Source organism: Lithobates pipiens, unplaced genomic scaffold (genome assembly GCF_037356315.1).
Source record: "Lithobates pipiens isolate NorthernLeopardFrog02 unplaced genomic scaffold, aLitPip1_a1.2 Scaffold_16, whole genome shotgun sequence".
NCBI classification, from domain to species: Eukaryota; Metazoa; Chordata; class Amphibia; order Anura; family Ranidae; genus Lithobates; species Lithobates pipiens.
In genome coordinates this window covers 382,225,842-382,245,053 of record NW_027507748.1, presented here as the reverse complement: position 1 = coordinate 382,245,053, position 19,212 = coordinate 382,225,842, and the positions used below count along the sequence as shown (strand labels likewise).

The 19,212-nt window shown below is 41.8% G+C and overlaps 1 protein-coding gene across 2 annotated transcripts in view; it reads right to left on the bottom strand.

Annotated features, from left to right (window-relative positions):
• Positions 1–19,212, bottom strand: part of TEX14 (testis expressed 14, intercellular bridge forming factor) — a 758,047-nt gene that overhangs the window by 252,125 nt on the left and 486,710 nt on the right. For both annotated transcript variants that reach the window (XM_077482232.1, XM_077482233.1), the window contains exons 15-16: positions 16,125–16,195; positions 6,637–6,716 (exon numbers count right to left, since the gene is read on the bottom strand). In XM_077482232.1, the coding sequence (XP_077338358.1) occupies positions 6,637–6,716; positions 16,125–16,195 (151 nt within the window). The remainder of the gene's footprint in view (positions 1–6,636; positions 6,717–16,124; positions 16,196–19,212) is intronic.

The following is a 19,212-nucleotide window of genomic DNA, read 5'->3' as shown; positions in this document are numbered from 1 at the left end:
ATCAATGTCTAGAAGCAGAGTAAAGTCTATTATTAAGAAATGGAAGGTATTTGGTACAACACAGAACCTTGCTGAATCAGGACGTCACTCTCAACTGGATGAATGAGCCAGGAGGAAACTGGTCAGAGAGGCTACCAAGAAGCCTACAGCAACTATGTAGCAGTAGCAGGAATTTAAGACAAAGAGTGGTCATTGTGAGGAAGTGACAACAATATCACAAATTCTCCAAGAAAAAAGCCACTCCTCAAGGCCACATGCAGTCACGAATGAGCTTTGCCAAAATGCACCTTGAAAATTCTGGGGTCACATGGAAAAGGGTGTTATGGTCAGATGAGACTGAAAATTAATTATTTGGCCTCAACACCAAACGATATGGCTGGCAGAAATCCAATACAGCTCACAATCCAAATAACAATATTCAATAAAACACAGAGGTGGTAATATTCTGTTGGGGGTATTTCTCTGCAGCAGGAACTGGAGAACTTGTTAGGATTGAAGGAAACATAGATGGGGCAAAATACTGTCAAATTATTGAGGAAAATATGCTGCCCCCTGCCAGTAAATTGTCAATGGGAAGAAGGTTTATCTTCCAACATGACAATGACCCAAAGCACACAGCAAAAATTACCTCACAGTGGTTGAAGGAGAAAAAGGTGAATGCCCTTGCATGGACTAGTCACAGCCCAGACTTAAAACCCACTGAAAATGTGTGGACTGATGTGAAGCCTGCAGTCCACAAACGGTCACCATCAAATTTAACTGAACTTGAGTAGTTCTGCAAAGAAGAGTGTCACAAGTATTGCAAAGTCTAGATGTGCAAAGTTAGTAAAGACCTATCCCAACATACTAAAGGCTGTAATTAAAGCAAAAGGTGGTTCAACAAAATACTGACACAAGGGGGTGATCCTTTTTCCAACTCAGTGATTCTGTTTTTGAATTTTTTTTTTCCCGACGTGTTGGTGTAATATCTTTCACTTGAATGATATATATAGCTGGATAAAACAAAAATGTGTCTGTCTTCATTTCAGGCTGCAAAGCAACACAATGTGATTATTTTAATGGAGGGTGATTATTTTCTATACCCACTGTAGTTTTGGTAAATCTAAAGGAGATCGTACAGAGATTGCACAATCAGATTGTATAATGTGTGACCACCTTTATACACCTAAAATTAACTAGCTGTACTTTCAGTGCCATTAATTGTTAACACACCTTTTGCCATGTGATAAACGAGTGACAAATGTAGCAAAATTTGTGCTGCAGTTTTTACCATGCTTTTTGGTGCATTTGAAATGCACGGCAAAGCACACAGATGTAAATGGTGCCTCATTGTTCTTGTGTAAACACACCAATTTCACTTTCAGGCCCCATTCACACTCAGTGTAGTGGGAGCGCACATTTTTCCCATGACACGCATAGGGCAGCCTGTTGATTTATTGGCAAAATAGCTTATGGGACATTTTGGCACGTTGCATGTTTTTTACTGTGCTTTTTGCTGTATTTTTTTCACGTGGCAAAATTTGTGTTTGCTTCTGTGTTTGGTGTGCCATTAACAATTAATGGCACCAAAAACACAACTGGTTAATTTTAGGTGTATATAGGTGGCAATGCACTATACAATCTGAGACAATCCCTTGCATTTACCAAAACTATATAACAGGAGAACACACCATCTATCCAAATACTCTGTATCCAATCAGGCAGGTCCTTGCACTACATAGTTGATGGTAGATCTAAGACTCCTTTCACACTGGGGCATTTTTCAGGCACTTTAGCATTAAAAAAGGGCCTGTAAAGCCCTTGAAAGAAGCCTCATCTGCAATCCCAATGTGAAAGCCCAAGTGCTTTAAGAGCCCTTTCACACTGCCAGCGCCCAAAAAACGCTGGTAAAGCGCTGCTTAAACCAGTGGCACTACACTCGAAAAACCAGGATTTTTCGAGCGCTATCAGGCACTTTTAACCGCCGCTAGTGGCCAAACAAAGGGTTAAAAGCGCCCACAAAGCGCAGCTGCCAAAAGAGCTTTGCAGGCACTTCCTACTGATTTCAATGGGAAGGGGCACTTTAGGAGCAGTGTATTCACCGCTCCAAAAGCGCTGCAAAGAAGCTGCTTGCAGGACTTTTTTTTGATGCCCTGCCAGTGCAGCATCTCAGTGTGAAAGCACTGGGCTTTCACATTGGGATTGCAGGTGAGGCTTCTTTCAGGCGCTTTACATGCGCTTTTTTTTAATGCTAAAGCGCCTGAAAAACGCCCCAGTGTGAAAGGGGTCTAAAAATATTGTACTATCAGATTGAACAGTGTATGGTGAGCTTTACAGAAGCCAGAACATTTTCAATATTACAGATCTATCCACATAGGCTGTTATCTGATCACTCAGCTCTTGCACACTCTGCCAAATGAATGATCTATGGTTGTATATTTAGTGAGAACAGTATTCACTGATTGCATAGGAAAACCATGCACCTAATGAGGGGTGGTAGTGATCAGCTGAAGTAGGAGGGTAGATGATGCAAGTGTGTTAATGAGGTCAGCTGGTAAACTTCTTCCTGTGTCATGTCCCATGGTTTGTCCAGGAAGTAATTGAGAAGTTATTTTTTTTATACAGCCAGCTGGACACAGAGGTAAGGGGTGTGGAAGATAAATAGAAAGGTTTTCTATTTCTGCAAAAGAAGAACACTAATGGTATATTTGTACATAGGGGAGCTGGAATTTAGAAAACAAGTTTGAACCTATTCTATAATGTAGGTTTACAGAAGCTTTTTACTGTTACCGATTGGAGCTTTCACAGATATTCCGAAAAAGACATTAATTAGAAATTACACATCACATTAAAAACATTGTTCCACTACCCAACTTTTTCCCTGATCTTTGCTGCTTGTGACCATCACCACACCAATGACCCCCACCCTGAGCTCTCCCCCTTTATAAGTTCACCTAAAGTGGTTGTAAACCCTCACATGTAACCAGTGAAATGAACAGCCTCAGCTGATACACAGAGAAAAAACAAATCCTCTTACTTAGGTTTTACTTGTTAATCTGCAGCCCTCTCTTCCTTACACCCCTTCAAAAGGGCAGAAACGTGTTAAAATTCTTCATCTGTCTCAGGAGCACAGAGGAGGCTGCAGTTACAGTGTGTGAGAGCTGACTGGAGGAAAGACAAGCTGCATGCTGAGCTCCTTCCTAGAAACAAATTGTATCTCATGTGTCAAGAAAACTTCTCAGAAGTGACTCATACTGATAACCGAGGTACTAAGCACCAGAGAAAAACTACAACTTTCTAGAGAGATAAGTAAAAACTACAGCTATAACATATGCGCTTTGCTCAGATTTCATGACTGAGGTTTACAAGCAATTTAAGAACTTAATGTTAATGCCTCCAATCCAGGCCTGTTTTGTAGAACACAGCAGCTGAAATAACAGCAAACCCTATAAGTCTTCATACCACCCTTGATCAATATGAGGATTGTAAAACGTTATGATTTATATTGCTGTGGGTATTTAGAAAGTGGAAAAAACAGAATAGATTCATGCATTTTAAGCTGTAAGGCACAGTCTGATGTGTTGAACTCGAGCACAAAATGAACTGCAATAAATCTGCAGCCATACAGAAGTCAAACACTGACATCTAGTGGATATTTTAAAAACTTCACATTTCCTAATTACTGTTTATATGCTTCTAAAGAAGACAATATCCACTAGCAAAAATTACATAATGAGGGTTAAAATAAATAAGGATTAAACCTTAGACAAAACCAATCTAGATCACCTATTTTGTTAAACATAGACAGTTTTAACACTTACCTTTTTTGTCTTCCTAATGCTGCTAAAAATAATGTGGTGCTTATTTCCATTTGCTGGGGTGCATGTACAGTCCATTCAAAATGAATAGGCCATGTAATAGTGTGCTTTAGCACAATACAATAGTCTCATGTCCATATCTCATGCCCAAAAACATACTCCATGCTTATAGCCATTTAAGCCTTAGAAAAATGTGTATAGTCTGAATACTTGGATTAAACAGGATGGGAAAGGTCTAAAAATGAAATAAATTCTGGTACTTAACCACTTAAGGACCAGGCCTCTTTTTCGGACTTGGTGTTTTCATGTTTAAAACAGTTTTTTTTGCTAGAAAATTATTTAGAACCCCCAAACATTTTATATTGTTTTTTTTCTAACACCCTAGAGAATAAAATGGCGGTCATTGAAATACTTTTTTTCACACCGTATTTGCGCAGCGGTCTTAGAAGCGCACTTTTTTTGGAAAAAATTCACTTTTTTGAATAAAAAAATAAGACAACAGTAAAATTAGCCCAATTTTTTTTTATACTGTGAAAGATAATGGTATGCCGAGTAAATTGATACCCAACATGTCACGCTTCAAAATTGCGCCCGCTCGTGGAATGGTGTCAAACTTTTAGCCTCAAAAATCTCCATAAGCGACATTTAAAAAATTCTACAGGTTGCATTTTTTGCGTTACAGAGGAGGTCTAGGGCTAGAATTATTGCTCTCGCTCTACCGATCGCGGCGATACCTCACATGTGTGGTTTGACCACCGTTTTCATATGCGGGCGCTACTCACGTATGTGCTCGCTTCTGTGCTCAAGCTCGTCGTAACGGGGTGTTTTTAAAAAATTTTATTTTTTTTTCTTATTTATTTTATTTATTTTTACACTTTTAAAAAATAAAAAATAAAATGGATCACTTTTATTCCTATGACAAGGAATGTAAACATCCCTTGTAATAGAAAAAAGCATGACAGGTCCTCTTAAATATGAGATCTGGGGTCAAAAGGTCCTCAGATCTCATATTTGGGCTAAAATGCAACAAAAAAGAAAGGAAAAAAAAAGAAAATCTGACATTTAAAAAAAAAAATACCTTTAAGAGGTATGGGCGGAAGTGACGTTTTGACGTTGCTTCCGCCCTCCTATGGTATAGAGACGAGTGGGGGCCATCTTAGCCTCACTTGTCTCTATGCCCAGCAGACGGAAGGACCCGATCGCCTCCGCCGCTACCGACGGCTCCGGCGGGAGGGGGGGTGGCACCTCTCCCGCCGCCGATAGCGGTGATCTTGCGGCGAATCCGCCGCGGAGACCACCGTTATCGTACAGCCGACCGCCGCCTGAAGAGATGGATATCTCGGTTGTGGCAGCCGTTACCGAGATATCCCTCTTCAAAAAATGGACGTACATCGTCGTGCGGCGGTCGGCAAGTGGTTAAAGGATAAGTTCACTTAAAAAAGGAGCCTTAGGAGCCTGCATAGCATTGAAACCACGATCATCAGATTGCAATGTCAGGCTGCTGGTGGAAGACGGGACTTGTAGTTTATTCTTTCACAGAACTCTGTAAGAGCCGGTTCACACAGCGGGCGATGCGAGGCGACACGACTCGCCTCGCTCTCGCAAGTCGCCCCCGTTCTGTACAATGGAACCGTTCTGAGAGGAGCGACTCGAGTCGCTCCGACTCAGAAAAAAGGTTCCTGTACTACTTTTGGGCGACCTCGGGGCGACTTGCATTGACTTCTATACAGAAGTCATCTGCAAGTTGCCGCTGAGGTCGCGGCAGGTCGCGGCGAGGCAAGTCGGAGTCGCCTCGCCTCGCCTGCAGTGTGAACCGGTCCTTAAGGAATGACGTGGCTATGTGAGCCCCACACAGCTACACTGTTTTTAAATTGAAAAATGGAAAATGGAAAAAAAGAGGATCTCGCGCCCACTGTTACAGTGTAGAATGCGATAGGATGTGATTCGCCTGCACTAGTTACTAAAAGTGAACTTATCCTTTAAGGTGGTAAAAACATGCTTGTCTGTCTGTTTTTATGATCTCCCCAATCGCAAGTGTAAACAAAGCCTTAGTTTCGGCTCATTTCACCTTTTAGGACATGTTACACCCATATTTACGGTGCACAATCTAACATGTTTTATCCCTACTCAATGTGACAAGTGGGCAGAGGTTGTTCTCCCCGCACCTGCTCTCACATTTTGAAAACAGCGCGGTTGTGCGGGGATCCACCCGCACAGCAACTTTATTTATTCACAGGAATCTGTGAATGAAACTACAGGTCCTATCTTCCACTGCGGCAGACGGATTTGTAGTTTAAATGAAACGTGAGCATGCTGATCAACATTCTCCTAGCTTATTCACACTGCCTACAGCTCTGAAACTGACAGCCTGTACAGGGGTATGGGCACAGAGCTGAGGGCAGTGTGTGTAGGAGCCTGACATTGCACCCACAATCTGCTGATCGTGGTGCAATACTTTGCAGGCTCCTGTTTAAAAAAAGAATGAACATTTTTTTTTTACCTGTTTTTAAGTTGCAAAGGCAGTGTATGGGGTATACATGTGTCATGAGTGCAATGCTTTGCATCACCGCTAAAATGACAAAGACAGCCCACCCGTCATGCTCAGTGGACAGCATATGTTGCTGTCCCATTCACTTGAATTGGGCAGTGGCTGGTGGTGTAAGATTTTAGGGGTTAAAACAGGTTGTGAGCAGCAACATAATGAGAATAATGATAATTCAGAGGGCGAAGCGTGTAAAAACGAGCCCTGAGCCTATTTTGAAGATAAGAGTTTTATGTAATATGGCATAATAAAAAGAGAAGAAAATGAATAACTCATTTTAGACTACATAAAACTTACAAGACCAATCTGGTGCTTTTCTATGCCCATTAAATGAAATTGTTGGTAACTGCTGACTGGAACTTCTCTTTGGGTCATATCTGTTCAATAAGAATAATACATTCAAGTGAGTAAACAATAAAAAAAAAAAAAAAAAAAAAAAAAAAGCACATTCTTTAGGTAGAATCCAATCTATTATTCTTTTGGTTTGGGTAAAGTGAAACTGAACTTGATCCCCCTATATGGCCTTTCTTGATGGTAAAACGGGTAGATTTTCAACCTCTGGTCTTTCCATAACAGCCTCTGCTCTGATTTAAAAGTCCTTTCCATGAAGTGTAAACTCTATATATTCCCATGAAACATTCATAAAAGGGAGGCCAAGTTAAATCGCTCACAGTGGAATATGAATCACCTAATGCATGATATAAAAATATGCAATGCAAAATAAAAAAAAGTCATATGCTAAGGACAGTAGCCTGCAGAAAACAAATAGATGTTAAGGTATTTTTCTCTTGAAGCAGGAACTTAATCCACACGCATATTTTCAATATCAATTTTTAACCAGCAAATATGATTCGAAATGATGATTCTATTATTAATACCTAATAGTAGTAATTTCCACAATATAAAAACTACAGGTCTTGCACAGCCTTCTTTTCCCAAAGTCATCTTTGAGATTCTGGGGATCCTCGTCATTCCACAGCTGTTGTCACACAGATACCCATACATACAAATTACGTTATAGTCAGTGGTGGCTGGTGTTTTTTTTTTTTTTTGGGGGGGGGGGCAGCACTAACCACCCCCCCCTCCGCTGTCCTCTGTCTCCTCCTCCTGCGGCACCCAATAGGATTGCCTGATGTTTTGGCCAATCGGGAAACAGGTCTCACGACCCGCTTCTTGATTGGTGGAGAGGAGATTTAGTGTGAAAATAGCGAATATTCATTTGCTATCAGCAGACAACTGGGTGGGTTTGGAGCGCAGTGCTCTGCCCCCCAAGCCCACCCCCTTGCTCTAATCATGTGCTTCAAAACCCATGGAATCCATAGTCCGGCGTCCTGTATGTAGATCGGGGGTCGGACACATGGTTGGGGGGGTAGCACCCGCACGCCCCTAATGGATGGGCCGCCACTGGTTATAGTCATTGACCGCTATAGCAAGAGGACTCAGCTGAAGGAGAAATGTGGTGTGTATTGCTTTCCTGGTATCTCCATAATCTTAAAGAGGAAGTAAACTCTCGTAAAAAATTTTTTGTTTCCCTCCCCTGCAAAGTAAAGGCATCGCATACTAGCACATTATGTGACACTTACCTGCAAACGAAGCCCGCATTGTCCCCGCTGCAGGCCACATCCATCTTCAGTCATCATCCTTCCGGAGCCGCGGACTCCAGCTCTCTGTCTTCGGTCTTGGCACTGTCTTCTGAAGAAACGGCACGGGTGGGCATTTCTTCAGAGTTCAGGAGCAGATGACATCATTGGTGCAGAATACAGTAAATATCTCCTAAACTGCACACTTTTAGAAGATATTTACAGTACCTACTTTATAGGTAAGCCTTATTCTAGGCTTACCTATACAGTTGCGCTCATAAGTTGACATACCCTGGCAGAATTTATGATTTCTTGGCCATTTTTCAGAGAATGTGAATAGCACGAAAACTTTTCTTTCACTCATGGTTAGTGTTTGATTGAAACCATTTATTATCAACCAACTGTGTTTACTCTTTGAAAATCACAATCACAACAGAAACTACCCAAATGACCCTGATCAAACGTTTTCATACCCCAGTTCCTAATACCGTGTATTGCCCCCTTTAACATCAATGACAGCTTGAAGTCTTTTGTGGTATTTGTGGATGAGGCTCTTTATCTTCTCAGATGGTAGAGCTACCCATTCCTCTTCGCAAAAAGCCTCCAGTTCCTGTACATTTTTGGGCTGTCTTGCATGAACTGCACGTTTTGAGATCTCCCCAAAGTGGCTCAATGATATTAAGGTCAGGAGACTGAGATGGGTACTCTAGAAACTTCACTTTATTCTGCTGTAGCCAAAGACAGGTCAACTTAGCCTTGTGTTTTGGATCATTGTCATGTTGGAATGTCCAAGTATGTCCCATGTGCAGATTCCTGACTGATGAATGCAAATGTTCCCGCAATATTTTTTGATAAAATACTGCATTCATCTTGCCATCAATGGTGACCAAATTTGCTGTGCCTTTGTAGCTCACACATCCCCAAAACATTAGCGATCCATCTCCGTGTTTCACAGTAGGAATGGTGTACCTTTCATCATAGGCCTTGAAGACTCCTCTCCAAATGTAGTGTTTATAGTTGTGGCGAAAAAGCTCAAATTTGGTCTCCTCACTCCAAATGACTTTGTGCCAGAAGGTTTGAGGCTTGTTTCTGTGCTGTTTGGCATATTTTAAGTGGGATACTTTGTGGCATTTTTGTAGTATTGGCTTTCTTCTAGCGACTCAACCATGCAGCTCATCTTTTTTCAAGTGTCTCCTTATTGTGCATCTTGAAACAGCCACACCACATGTTTTCAGAGAGTCCTGTATTTCACCTGAAGTTATTTGTGGGTTTTTATTTGCATCCCGAACAATTTTCCTGGCAGTTGTGGCTTAAATTTTAGTTGGTTTACCTGACTGTGGGTGGTTTGGTTTCAACAGAACCTCTCATTTTCCACTTCTGGATTCGAGTTTGAACACTGCTGATTGGCATTCTCAATTCCTTGGATATCTTTTTATATCCCTTTCCTGTTTTATACAGTTCAACTACCTTTTCCCGCAGATGCTTTTGACAATTCTTACATAGTTACATAATTAGTCAGCTTGAAAAAAGACCATCTAGTTCAACCATAAAAAAAAATCATGCAATCCTATAGTCACAGCTGATCCAAAGGAAGGCGGAAATTTTTTTTTGCTACAGCAGGGGAAAAAAATCCTTCCTGATCCCAGAGAGGCAATCGGATTTTCCTTGGATCAACTTTACCTATAAATGTTAGTACCCAGTTATATTATGTACATTTAGGAAAGAATCCAGGCCGTTCTTAAAGCAATCTACTGAGCTGGCCAGAACCACCTCTGGAGTGAGTCTATTCCATGTTTTCACAGCTCTTACTGTGAAGAAACCTTTCCGTATTTGGAAATTAAATCTCTTTTCCTCAAGACATAAAGAGTGCCCCCTTGTCCTCAGTGTTGACTGTAAAGTGAATAACTCAACACCAAGTTCACTATATGGACCCCTTATATATTTATGCATTGGTGATCATATCCCCCCTTAATTTTCTCTTCTCAAGAGTGAATAAATTCAGTTCCTCTAATCCTTCCTCATAGCTGAGCTCCTCCATGCCTCTTATCAGCTTAGTTGCCCTTCTTTGCACTTTCTCCAGTTCCCTGATATCCTTTTTGAGAACTGGTGCCCAAAACTGAACTGCAAATTCTGTTGCTTTCCCCGTGACTCAGAATCCAGAAACATCAGTGCAGAACTGGATGAAAGATGCAAGAGTCTGTCAGGAGTCCAGAAACTCACTGAACTTTTATACACACATATTAATTACAAGCAGACAGATCACTGATGAGGATGGTTACCTTTACAAGCCATTCAAACCCCTTTGTGTCAACTTGTGTGCATGTTATCAGGCCAAAATCACCAGGGTATGTAAACTTTTTTGATCAGGGTCATTTGGGTCGTTTCTGTTGTGATTATGATTTAAAAAGAGTAAACACAATTGTTTGATAATAAATGGCTTCAGCCAAACTCTAATCATGAGTGAAATAAATGTTTTTGTGTTATTATTCACATGCTCTGAAAAATGGCCAAAAATGAATACTTCTGCCAGGGTATGTAAACTTATGAGCACAACTGTAGGTACAAATGTTACAGGGAGGTTTACAACCTCTTTAAGACCATTAATGAAGTGTATTTGCGCTGAAGAAATTTCAGCAAAATTGCTACATGCTTGCTGGGGGCTGCAGTGTGAGGGTCGTAAAACTTTCAAGGTGGCTTAACATTTTATTCAAAGGGCATCTAGTTCCCATTAGGGATTGAAACTGTAATGACAAGTTACAGCATGTTATGTTTGTGTTGCTGGTACGATTGAAATATTTGGAATAACAATTAAATTGTATGTAAACCCTAGCAATGGATTTGCTCCCTTTTTGATTTGTTAAATATACAGTGGTGTGAAAAAGTGTTTGCCCCCTTCCTCATTTCCTGTTCCTTTACATGTTTGTCACACTTAAGTGTTTCGGAACATCAAACCAATTTAAACAATAGTCAAGGACAACACAAGTAAACACAAAATGCAATTTTTAAATGAAGGTGTTTATTATTAAAGGTGAAAAAAAATCCAAACCATCATGGCCCTGTGTGAAAAAAGTGATTGCCCCCTAAACCTAATAACTGGTTGGGCCACCCTTAGCAGCAACAACTGCAACCAAGCGTTTGCGATAACGTGCAATGAGGCTTTTACAGCGTCCTGGAGGAATTTTGGCCCACTCATCTTTGCAGAATTGTCCTAATTCAGTTACATTAGAGGGTTTTCGAGCATGAACGGCCTTTTTAAGGTCATACCACAACATCTCAATAGGATTCAGGTCAGGACTTTGGCTAGGCCACTCCAAAGTCTTCATTTTGTTTTTCTTCAGCCATTCGGTGGTGGACATGCTGGTGTGTTTAGGATCATTGTCCTGCTGCAGAACCCAAGTTCGTTTCAGCTTGAGTACACGAACAGATGGTCGGACATTCTCCTTCAGGATCTCTTGGTAGACAGCAGAATTCATAGTTCCTTTTATCACGGCAAGTCTTCCAGGTCCTGAAGCATCAAAACAGCCCCAGACCATCACACTACCACCACCATATTTTACTGTTGGTATAATGTTCTTTTTATGAAATGCAGTGTTCCTTCTACGCCAGATATACTTGGACACACACCTTCCAAAGAGTTCCACTTTTGTCTCATCGGTCCACAGAATGTTGTCCCAAAAGTCTTGGGGATCATCAAGATGTGTTGTGGAGAAATTGAGACGAGCTTTGATGTTCTTTTTGCTCAGCAGTGGTTTTCTGCTTGGAACTCTGCCATGCAGGCCATTTTTGCCCAGTCTTTTCCTGATGGTGGAGGCATGAACGCTGACCTTAACTGAGGCAAGTGAGGCCTGCAGTTCCTTGGACGTTGTTGTGGGGTCTTTTGTGACCTCTTGGATGAGTCGTCACTGCACTCTTGGGGTAATTTTGGGCGGCCGGCCACTCCTGGGAAGGTTCCCCACTGTTCCATGTCTTCGCCATTTGTGGATAATGGCTCTCACTGTGGTTCGCTGGATTCCCAAAGCTTTGGAAATGGCTTTATAACCCTTTCCAGACTGATAGATCTCAATTACTTTCTTTCTCAATTGTTCCTGAATTTCTTTGGGTCTCGGCATGATGTGTAGCTTTTAAGGATCTTCTGGTGGACCTTACTGTGTCAAGCAGCTCCTATTTAAGTGATGCCTTGATTGTGAACAGGTGTGGCAATAATCAGGCCTGGGTGTGGCTAGAGAAATTGAACTCAAGTGTGGACAACCACAGTTATAGTATGTTTTAACAAGGGGGGCAATCACTTTTTCACACAGGGCCATGATGGTTTGGATTTTTTTTCACCTTTAATAATAAACACCTTCATTTACAAATTGCATTTTGTGTTTACTTGTGTTGTCCTTGACTATTGTTTAAATTGGTTTGATGTTCCGAAACACTTAAATGTGACAAACATGCAAAGGAACAGGAAATGAGGAAGGGGCAAACACTTTTTCACACCACTGTACAACTGAAAGCTTTTTGTTTCATCCATTTGAAAAGTTCAAAAAATGCCTGTGGATCTTGTCTGAAATCTTGTGAGCTCATAACTTCCTGTGCCCTCTGCCTGTGCTGACATATCAGCTACATTGTTCTTAGCCAAGTTTTACAGGACCATACGGCTCTATGTTATAGAAAATAGCAGAAGGGAGGAGTCCTGTAGTCCTAGCCTCTTTCTGCTGTGATGTCCTCATAAAGTAGTTGAGTAAATTAATAAACAGACACTAATCTGTTCCAGGATCCAGCTCTGTGCTCACCCAACCTGTTTCCTGTTTGTTCACTGGTCTTCGGTCCCCGAAGCCGGCATCAGGCTGTGACAGCTTGTGGCTTCACAGCCAGCTTCTGAGCTGCACAATGTGAATGGTCCTGCAGGGGAGGGCGAGGTTTTGAGAACATCTGCCTAGCCATTCCGGGCATAAATAGGAGAAGTACCTGTCAAAATTAGGTGCCCACAGCCCCCAAAAATGTGGCAAATGTTAAAGAGGAGCGAGGGAGAAGGTCTTTAAAGCAGAACTTACCCTTTTGAGTGTAGTTCTGCTTTAGGGACTGGTAAGCTGCCTCATATAACAGTCTTTTAGGGGGGGTTTAAATATGCTTTAAAGCAGAACTCCGGCCAAAAATGTTTTTCCATGCCCTTGCTGCTGATCTCGTACCTTCACCAACTTTTCCATGTTCTTCTGAGCTCTGTAGTTCCTGTGCAATAGGCTGCTGAATTTGCGGAAAAACTGTTATTGCCTGCTGACATCCTATTTGTAAGACCGCTGACTTCTATCCCTCTCTTAAAGTGGAGCTCCACCCCAAGAAAAAAAAAAATATTAATGTGCTTAAAAAATATATAAATAAAAACATTTGGGGAAATTTTTTTTTTACTCACCTCTAAATGCCTGTTGCTAGGGGGTCCCTCGTAGTCTGCCTCCTTCGGTACCTGGGCTCCTGACGTCACTTCCCTTGGTGCAGGAAGGGAGACCGTCTCTCCCCCCTCCCTCTTGTCAATCATCTGGGACACATGACAGGTCCCAGATGATTGCGCAGCCAGTCACGGCACGCGCGCATGTGCAGTGGGTACCCAGCTGCCACAGTTAAAATGCTGCCACCGCTGAGCAGAGGGGGAGACGAGCTGGGCTTCAATCCCCCCACATCGATGGACCCTGGGACAGGCAAGTGTCCGATAATTAAAAGTCAGCAGCTGCAGTATTTATAGCTGCTGACTTTTAAAAAAAAAATTTTAAGTGGAACACCGCTTTAAGCTCAGACAGTGGTCTGACACACCCTGTTGTAGTCCTCTGAAAGAACAGGGTGGAAGGGGTCTCACAGCCCCCAGTATGTGCCGCCCATAGAGGAGGTGTCCTTCTCCCCTGCTCCTGTCAGCAATCCCCCCCCCCCACCTGCTACAGTATCTGCATGCAGAGCTGGGATTATGTCAATCATAACAGCGGGGGGGGGGGGGGGGGCATCAGTGATTGGTGTTCACACGTACATTACCTGTCGCAGCGGGAGATCCCCACCGTGTCATACAAGGGATTTCTGATAATGGTCCCAGCTTTACACTGGTAGTCCCTGGCATGGTGGTCCCTGACAAGCGGCACTGGTGGTCCCTGACATTCGGCACTGGTGGTCCCTGACATGGTGATTCCGTACATTCGGCACTGGCAGTCCCTGACAAGCGGCACTGGTGGTCCCTGACATTCGGTAAATTTAAATGCATTTATATCATATTATTTAAATGCATTTATATTAAAATGCTTTGTATTTATAAGGCTGTAACCTGTCATACCATGTGTTATGGCTTGCTGGCTGTAGAATGAGGAGTGTGATTTATGTTGAAGTGAGCGAGCTAACATTTACATGTACAAGCCTAGTGTTCCTCCCACAATCACTCCCATCCAAAGAATTCATGGCAAATGTAGGCTGTTTACAGTTAGATGGAATAATAAAAACAGTGTAGCGCTTCAATAATAATAAGTGTAATCAACACAAATTAAAAAAAAAATAACAGGACAAAAAATCGCACAGAACTAGATGCCTGAAAGTAAAAGTCCAACATAAGGCACTCATTCCACTATGTTGATGGCATAGGAGTGGCCAAACCGTCACATGGAAGGAGAATGGTGTGCTAGACGAATATGTTCATGCAGGTAGACTTGATTGTAACAATAGTAGATAAATACTTCTTACCGGAACAGTTGGACTCACGCAATCATATGACGGCTGAGTCTAGAAGGCTTGGGGTCACAGTCAAGGACCAAAGAGTGTGAAGAGAGAGGTCAGTTGAGCTGGTGATGGAGCTCCAGGCGGTTGTAGGCTCAAAGATGGGTCCTTTCAGATGGAACATCAAAGGTCGAAGTGGTCAAGCTCAAACGCAGCCCGTTGAACCAATACTCCAGCCTCCCCCGAATGGGGAGGGGGGTGTTTGTGAGGTTTTAAACCAAAACCATGGAAAGAAGGGAAAAGAAAAAAAGGCTCCACATGGTGCGGGTCAAACGATATAAAAACGTTGGTTTATTGAAGTCAAAAGGTAACAAATGACTTAGTGATCACATAAAAAAAACAAAATGAACTTAAAAGCAATGTGGGGTACCAACAGCTCGCCCGACGCGTTTCGACATATGTGTCTTCAACTGGGGCCAAGTTGAAGACACATATGTCGAAACGCGTCGGGCGAGCTGTTGGTACCCCACATTGCTTTTAAGTTCATTTTGTTTTTTTTATGTGATCACTAAGTCATTTGTTACCTTTTGACTTCAATAAACCAACGTTTTTATATCGTTTGACCCGCACCATGTGGAGCCTTTTTTTCTTTTCCCTTCTTTCCATGGTTTTGGTTTAAAACCTCACAAACACCCCCCTCCCCATTCGGGGGAGGCTGGAGTATTGGTTCAACGGGCTGCGTTTGAGCTTGACCACTTCGACCTTTGATGTTCCATCTGAAAGGACCCATCTTTGAGCCTACAACCGCCTGGAGCTCCATCACCAGCTCAACTGACCTCTCTCTTCACACTCTTTGGTCCTTGACTGTGACCCCAAGCCTTCTAGACTCAGCCGTCATATGATTGCGTGAGTCCAACTGTTCCGGTAAGAAGTATTTATCTACTATTGTTACAATCAAGTCTACCTGCATGAACATATTCGTCTAGCACACCATTCTCCTTCCATGTGACGGTTTGGCCACTCCTATGCCATCAACATAGTGGAATGAGTGCCTTATGTTGGACTTTTACTTTCAGGCATCTAGTTCTGTGCGATTTTTTTGTCCTGTTATTTTTTTTTTAATTTGTGTTGATTACACTTATTATTATTGAAGCGCTACACTGTTTTTATTATTCCATCTGTTGAACTTTGTTTGTTTTTAGTGTTGGCGGCTGTTTTGGCTGTTGTGGCCATTTTTTACAAACCATAGCGCAGTGTTTTCCCCTTTTCTGTTTACAGTTAGAGAGAGAGAGAGAGAGGATGATATGATGCAATCACTGTTCTAAGAGATCCTCCCTGCCAGAAATGATGATGCATTTTTTGAATCACAAAACTGATTTCCTGAAAATTCAATCAGTCATATCTCTTAAACGGTAAGAATTTCACAAATGTGATAAAATAACTAGTGAAGTATGTGTGCGCGTGTGTGTGTGTGTGGGGGGGGGGGGTTCTGCTTTACTATGAAGAAAAATTTCTGAAGATTTTGGATGTGCCTACCGTCTTCCAAAAAGACTATCATCATCAGATTCAGAGTTTCCAGACATATTTGAAGCTACGCAAGTGTAAATCTACAACAACAAAAATAAATAAATATCCATCATTGCTGCATATTACAGGAAATAAACAGTTTTGACAAAAAATAAAGTTTTCAGTGATTATGCAAATTACATATCCCACTACTGGCAAACTAAACAATATAACATTTCTATGAACTCATTGGTGCATCCCTCTGTTTTATCAAGACTATGTGTCAGGTTTTTTTAAAATTCGAATTGTTAATACCTTATCTCACAGCAATTACTTTTTGTCAGTGGGATTCCTGTGCTCATCTTCGTGCTCTAAGAATGCAGAAGGAGGGGCTGAGATAATCCTCTGACATCAGCCGGCTAACAGAGGAATGTCATGTGACCGCTGTGAGATAAGGGATATACGATTAGAGTTTTAAAAGAATGAACACCTAGTAGTTAAGAGCGTGATAAAACAGAAGGGATGCAAGTTATTTTTCAAAGGTATTTCAAGAGACCGGGAAGAGCAGTAGGGGGAGGGGCTGAAGGAGATCGCTCTCGCACACAGGCATCGGAACTGAGAGGAAGGGATGGAGGGGGAGAGACAGAGAAGGGAGGAGAGAGCAGACAGTGTGATGACAGAGGCACGTAATCTGACCACGGTACCCTGGATCAGAACCCCCGATTATCGTGGTCAGCAAAAACAGGGGAACACAGGAATAGGCAGGATTAGCCAGGTATTTCACATCATACAAAAGGAACAAATGACATGGCACAAGTACTGTGCTATTTAACATGCAGGATATATATATAGATATATACAGTGCCTTGCGAAAGTATTCGGCCCCCTTGAACTTTTCAACCTTTTGCCACATTTCAGGCTTCAAACATAAAGATATAAAATTTTAAATTTTTTGTGAAGAATCACCAACAAGTGGGACACAATTGTGAAGTGGAACGAAATCTATTGGATATTTTAAACTTTTTTAGCAAATAAAAAACTGAAAAGTGTTGCGTGCAAAATTATTCGGCCCCTTTACTTTCAGTGCAGCAAACTCACTCCAGAAGTTCAGCGAGGATCTCTGAATGATACAATGTTGTCCTAAATGACTGATGGTGATAAATAGAATCCACCTGTGTGTAATCAAATCTCTGTATAAATGCACCTGCTCTGTGATAGTTTCAGGGTTCTGTTGAAAGCGCAGAGAGCATCATGAAGACCAAGGAACACACCAGGCAGGTCCGTAATACTGTTGTGGAGAAGTTTTTAAAGCCGGATTTGGATACAAAAAGATTTCCCAAGCTTTAAACATCCCAAGGAGCACTGTGCAAGCGATCATTTTGAAATGGAAGGAGTATCAGACCACTGCAAATCTACCAAGACCTGGCCGTCCCTCTAAACTTTCAGCTCAGACAAGGAGAAGACTGATCAGAGATGCAGCCAAGAAGCCCATGATCACTCTGGATGAACTGCAGAGAACTACAGCTGAGGTGGGAGAGTCTGTCCATAGGACAACAATCAGTCGTACACTGCACAAATCTGGCCTTTATGGAAGAGTGGCAAGAAGAAAGCCATTTCTCAAAGATATCCATAAAAAGTCTCGTCTAAAGTTTGCCACAAGCCACCTGGGAGACACACCAAACATGTGGAAGAAGGTGCACTGGTCAGATGAAACCAAAATCAAACTTTTTGCCCACAATGCAAAACGATATGTTTGGCGTAAAAGCAACACAGCTCATCACCCTCAACACACCATCCCCACTGTCAAACCTGGTGGTGGCAATATCATGGTTTGGGCCTGCTTTTCTTCAACAGGGACAGGGAAGATGGTTAAAATTGAGGGGAAGATGGATGCAGTCAAATACAGGACCATTCTGGATGAAAACCTGTTGGAGTCTGCAAAAGACCTGAAACTGGGACGGAGATTTATCTTCTAACAAGACAATGATCCCAAACATACAGCAAAATCTACAAAGGAATGGTTCACAAATAAATGTATCCAGGTGTTAGAATGGCCAAGTCAAAGTCCAGACCTGAATCCAATCGAGAATGTGTGGAAAGAGCTGAAAACTGCTGTTCACAAACGCTCTTCATCCAACCTCACTGAGCTCGAGCTGTTTTGCAAGGAAGAATGGGCAAGAATTTCAGTCTCTCGATGTGCAAAACTGATAGAGACATACCCCAAGCGACTTGCAGCTGTAAAAGGTGGCTCTACAAAGTATTAACGCAAGGGGGCCGAATAATTTTGCACGCCCCACTTTTCATTTTTTTATTAGTTAAAAAAGTTTCAATAATCCAATAGATTTTCGTTCCACTTCACAATTGTGTCCCACTTATTGGTGATTCTTCACAAAATTTTAAATTTTTATATCTTTATGTTTGAAGCCTGAAATGTGGCAAAAGGTTGAAAAGTTCAAGGGGGCCGAATACTTTCGCAAGGCACTGTGTGTGTGTGTGTGTGTGTATATATGTATATATATATATATATATATATATATATATATATATATATATATATATATATATATATATATATATATATAATTATTTTTTTGGGGGGGGGGGGGTTTACAAATGCTTTCACACTTGGGACTGCAAACTCGCATGACAAGTCGTATACCACGATTTTCAATGAAAAACATTCACTTCAAAGTAGTCCCTGCACTACTTTGGTCCGATGAGACTTCAAGTTGCATCACAAAAAGCAGGAAAATGTCGCGCAACCTTCAGGTCGCACAAGTGTGAAAGGGGCCTAAAGCATATTTTATTGTACATGTTTTCATTTGACATAAACAACTATGATATTGGATCCAGTGTATAAATAATACAGAAGAATTCCAGGTATGGATATTTTTACATAGTTCCATTGGTCTGTGGGATCCCTCCTGAAGCTGGAAATCGCTGTCGTAAACACCGCTACTATAGTGACCTCTTCTTGCTTCTGGGTCCTGTGCCACGCGCAGCTGCCCTGCTGCCTTCTGTATGTAGTGAATGTTTTTTCCCGTTCTAGGTGATTAATCAAGTCAGTGAAGGAAAAAACGCAATTTTTGTATCGATCATAAAATCATGTACATGGAGT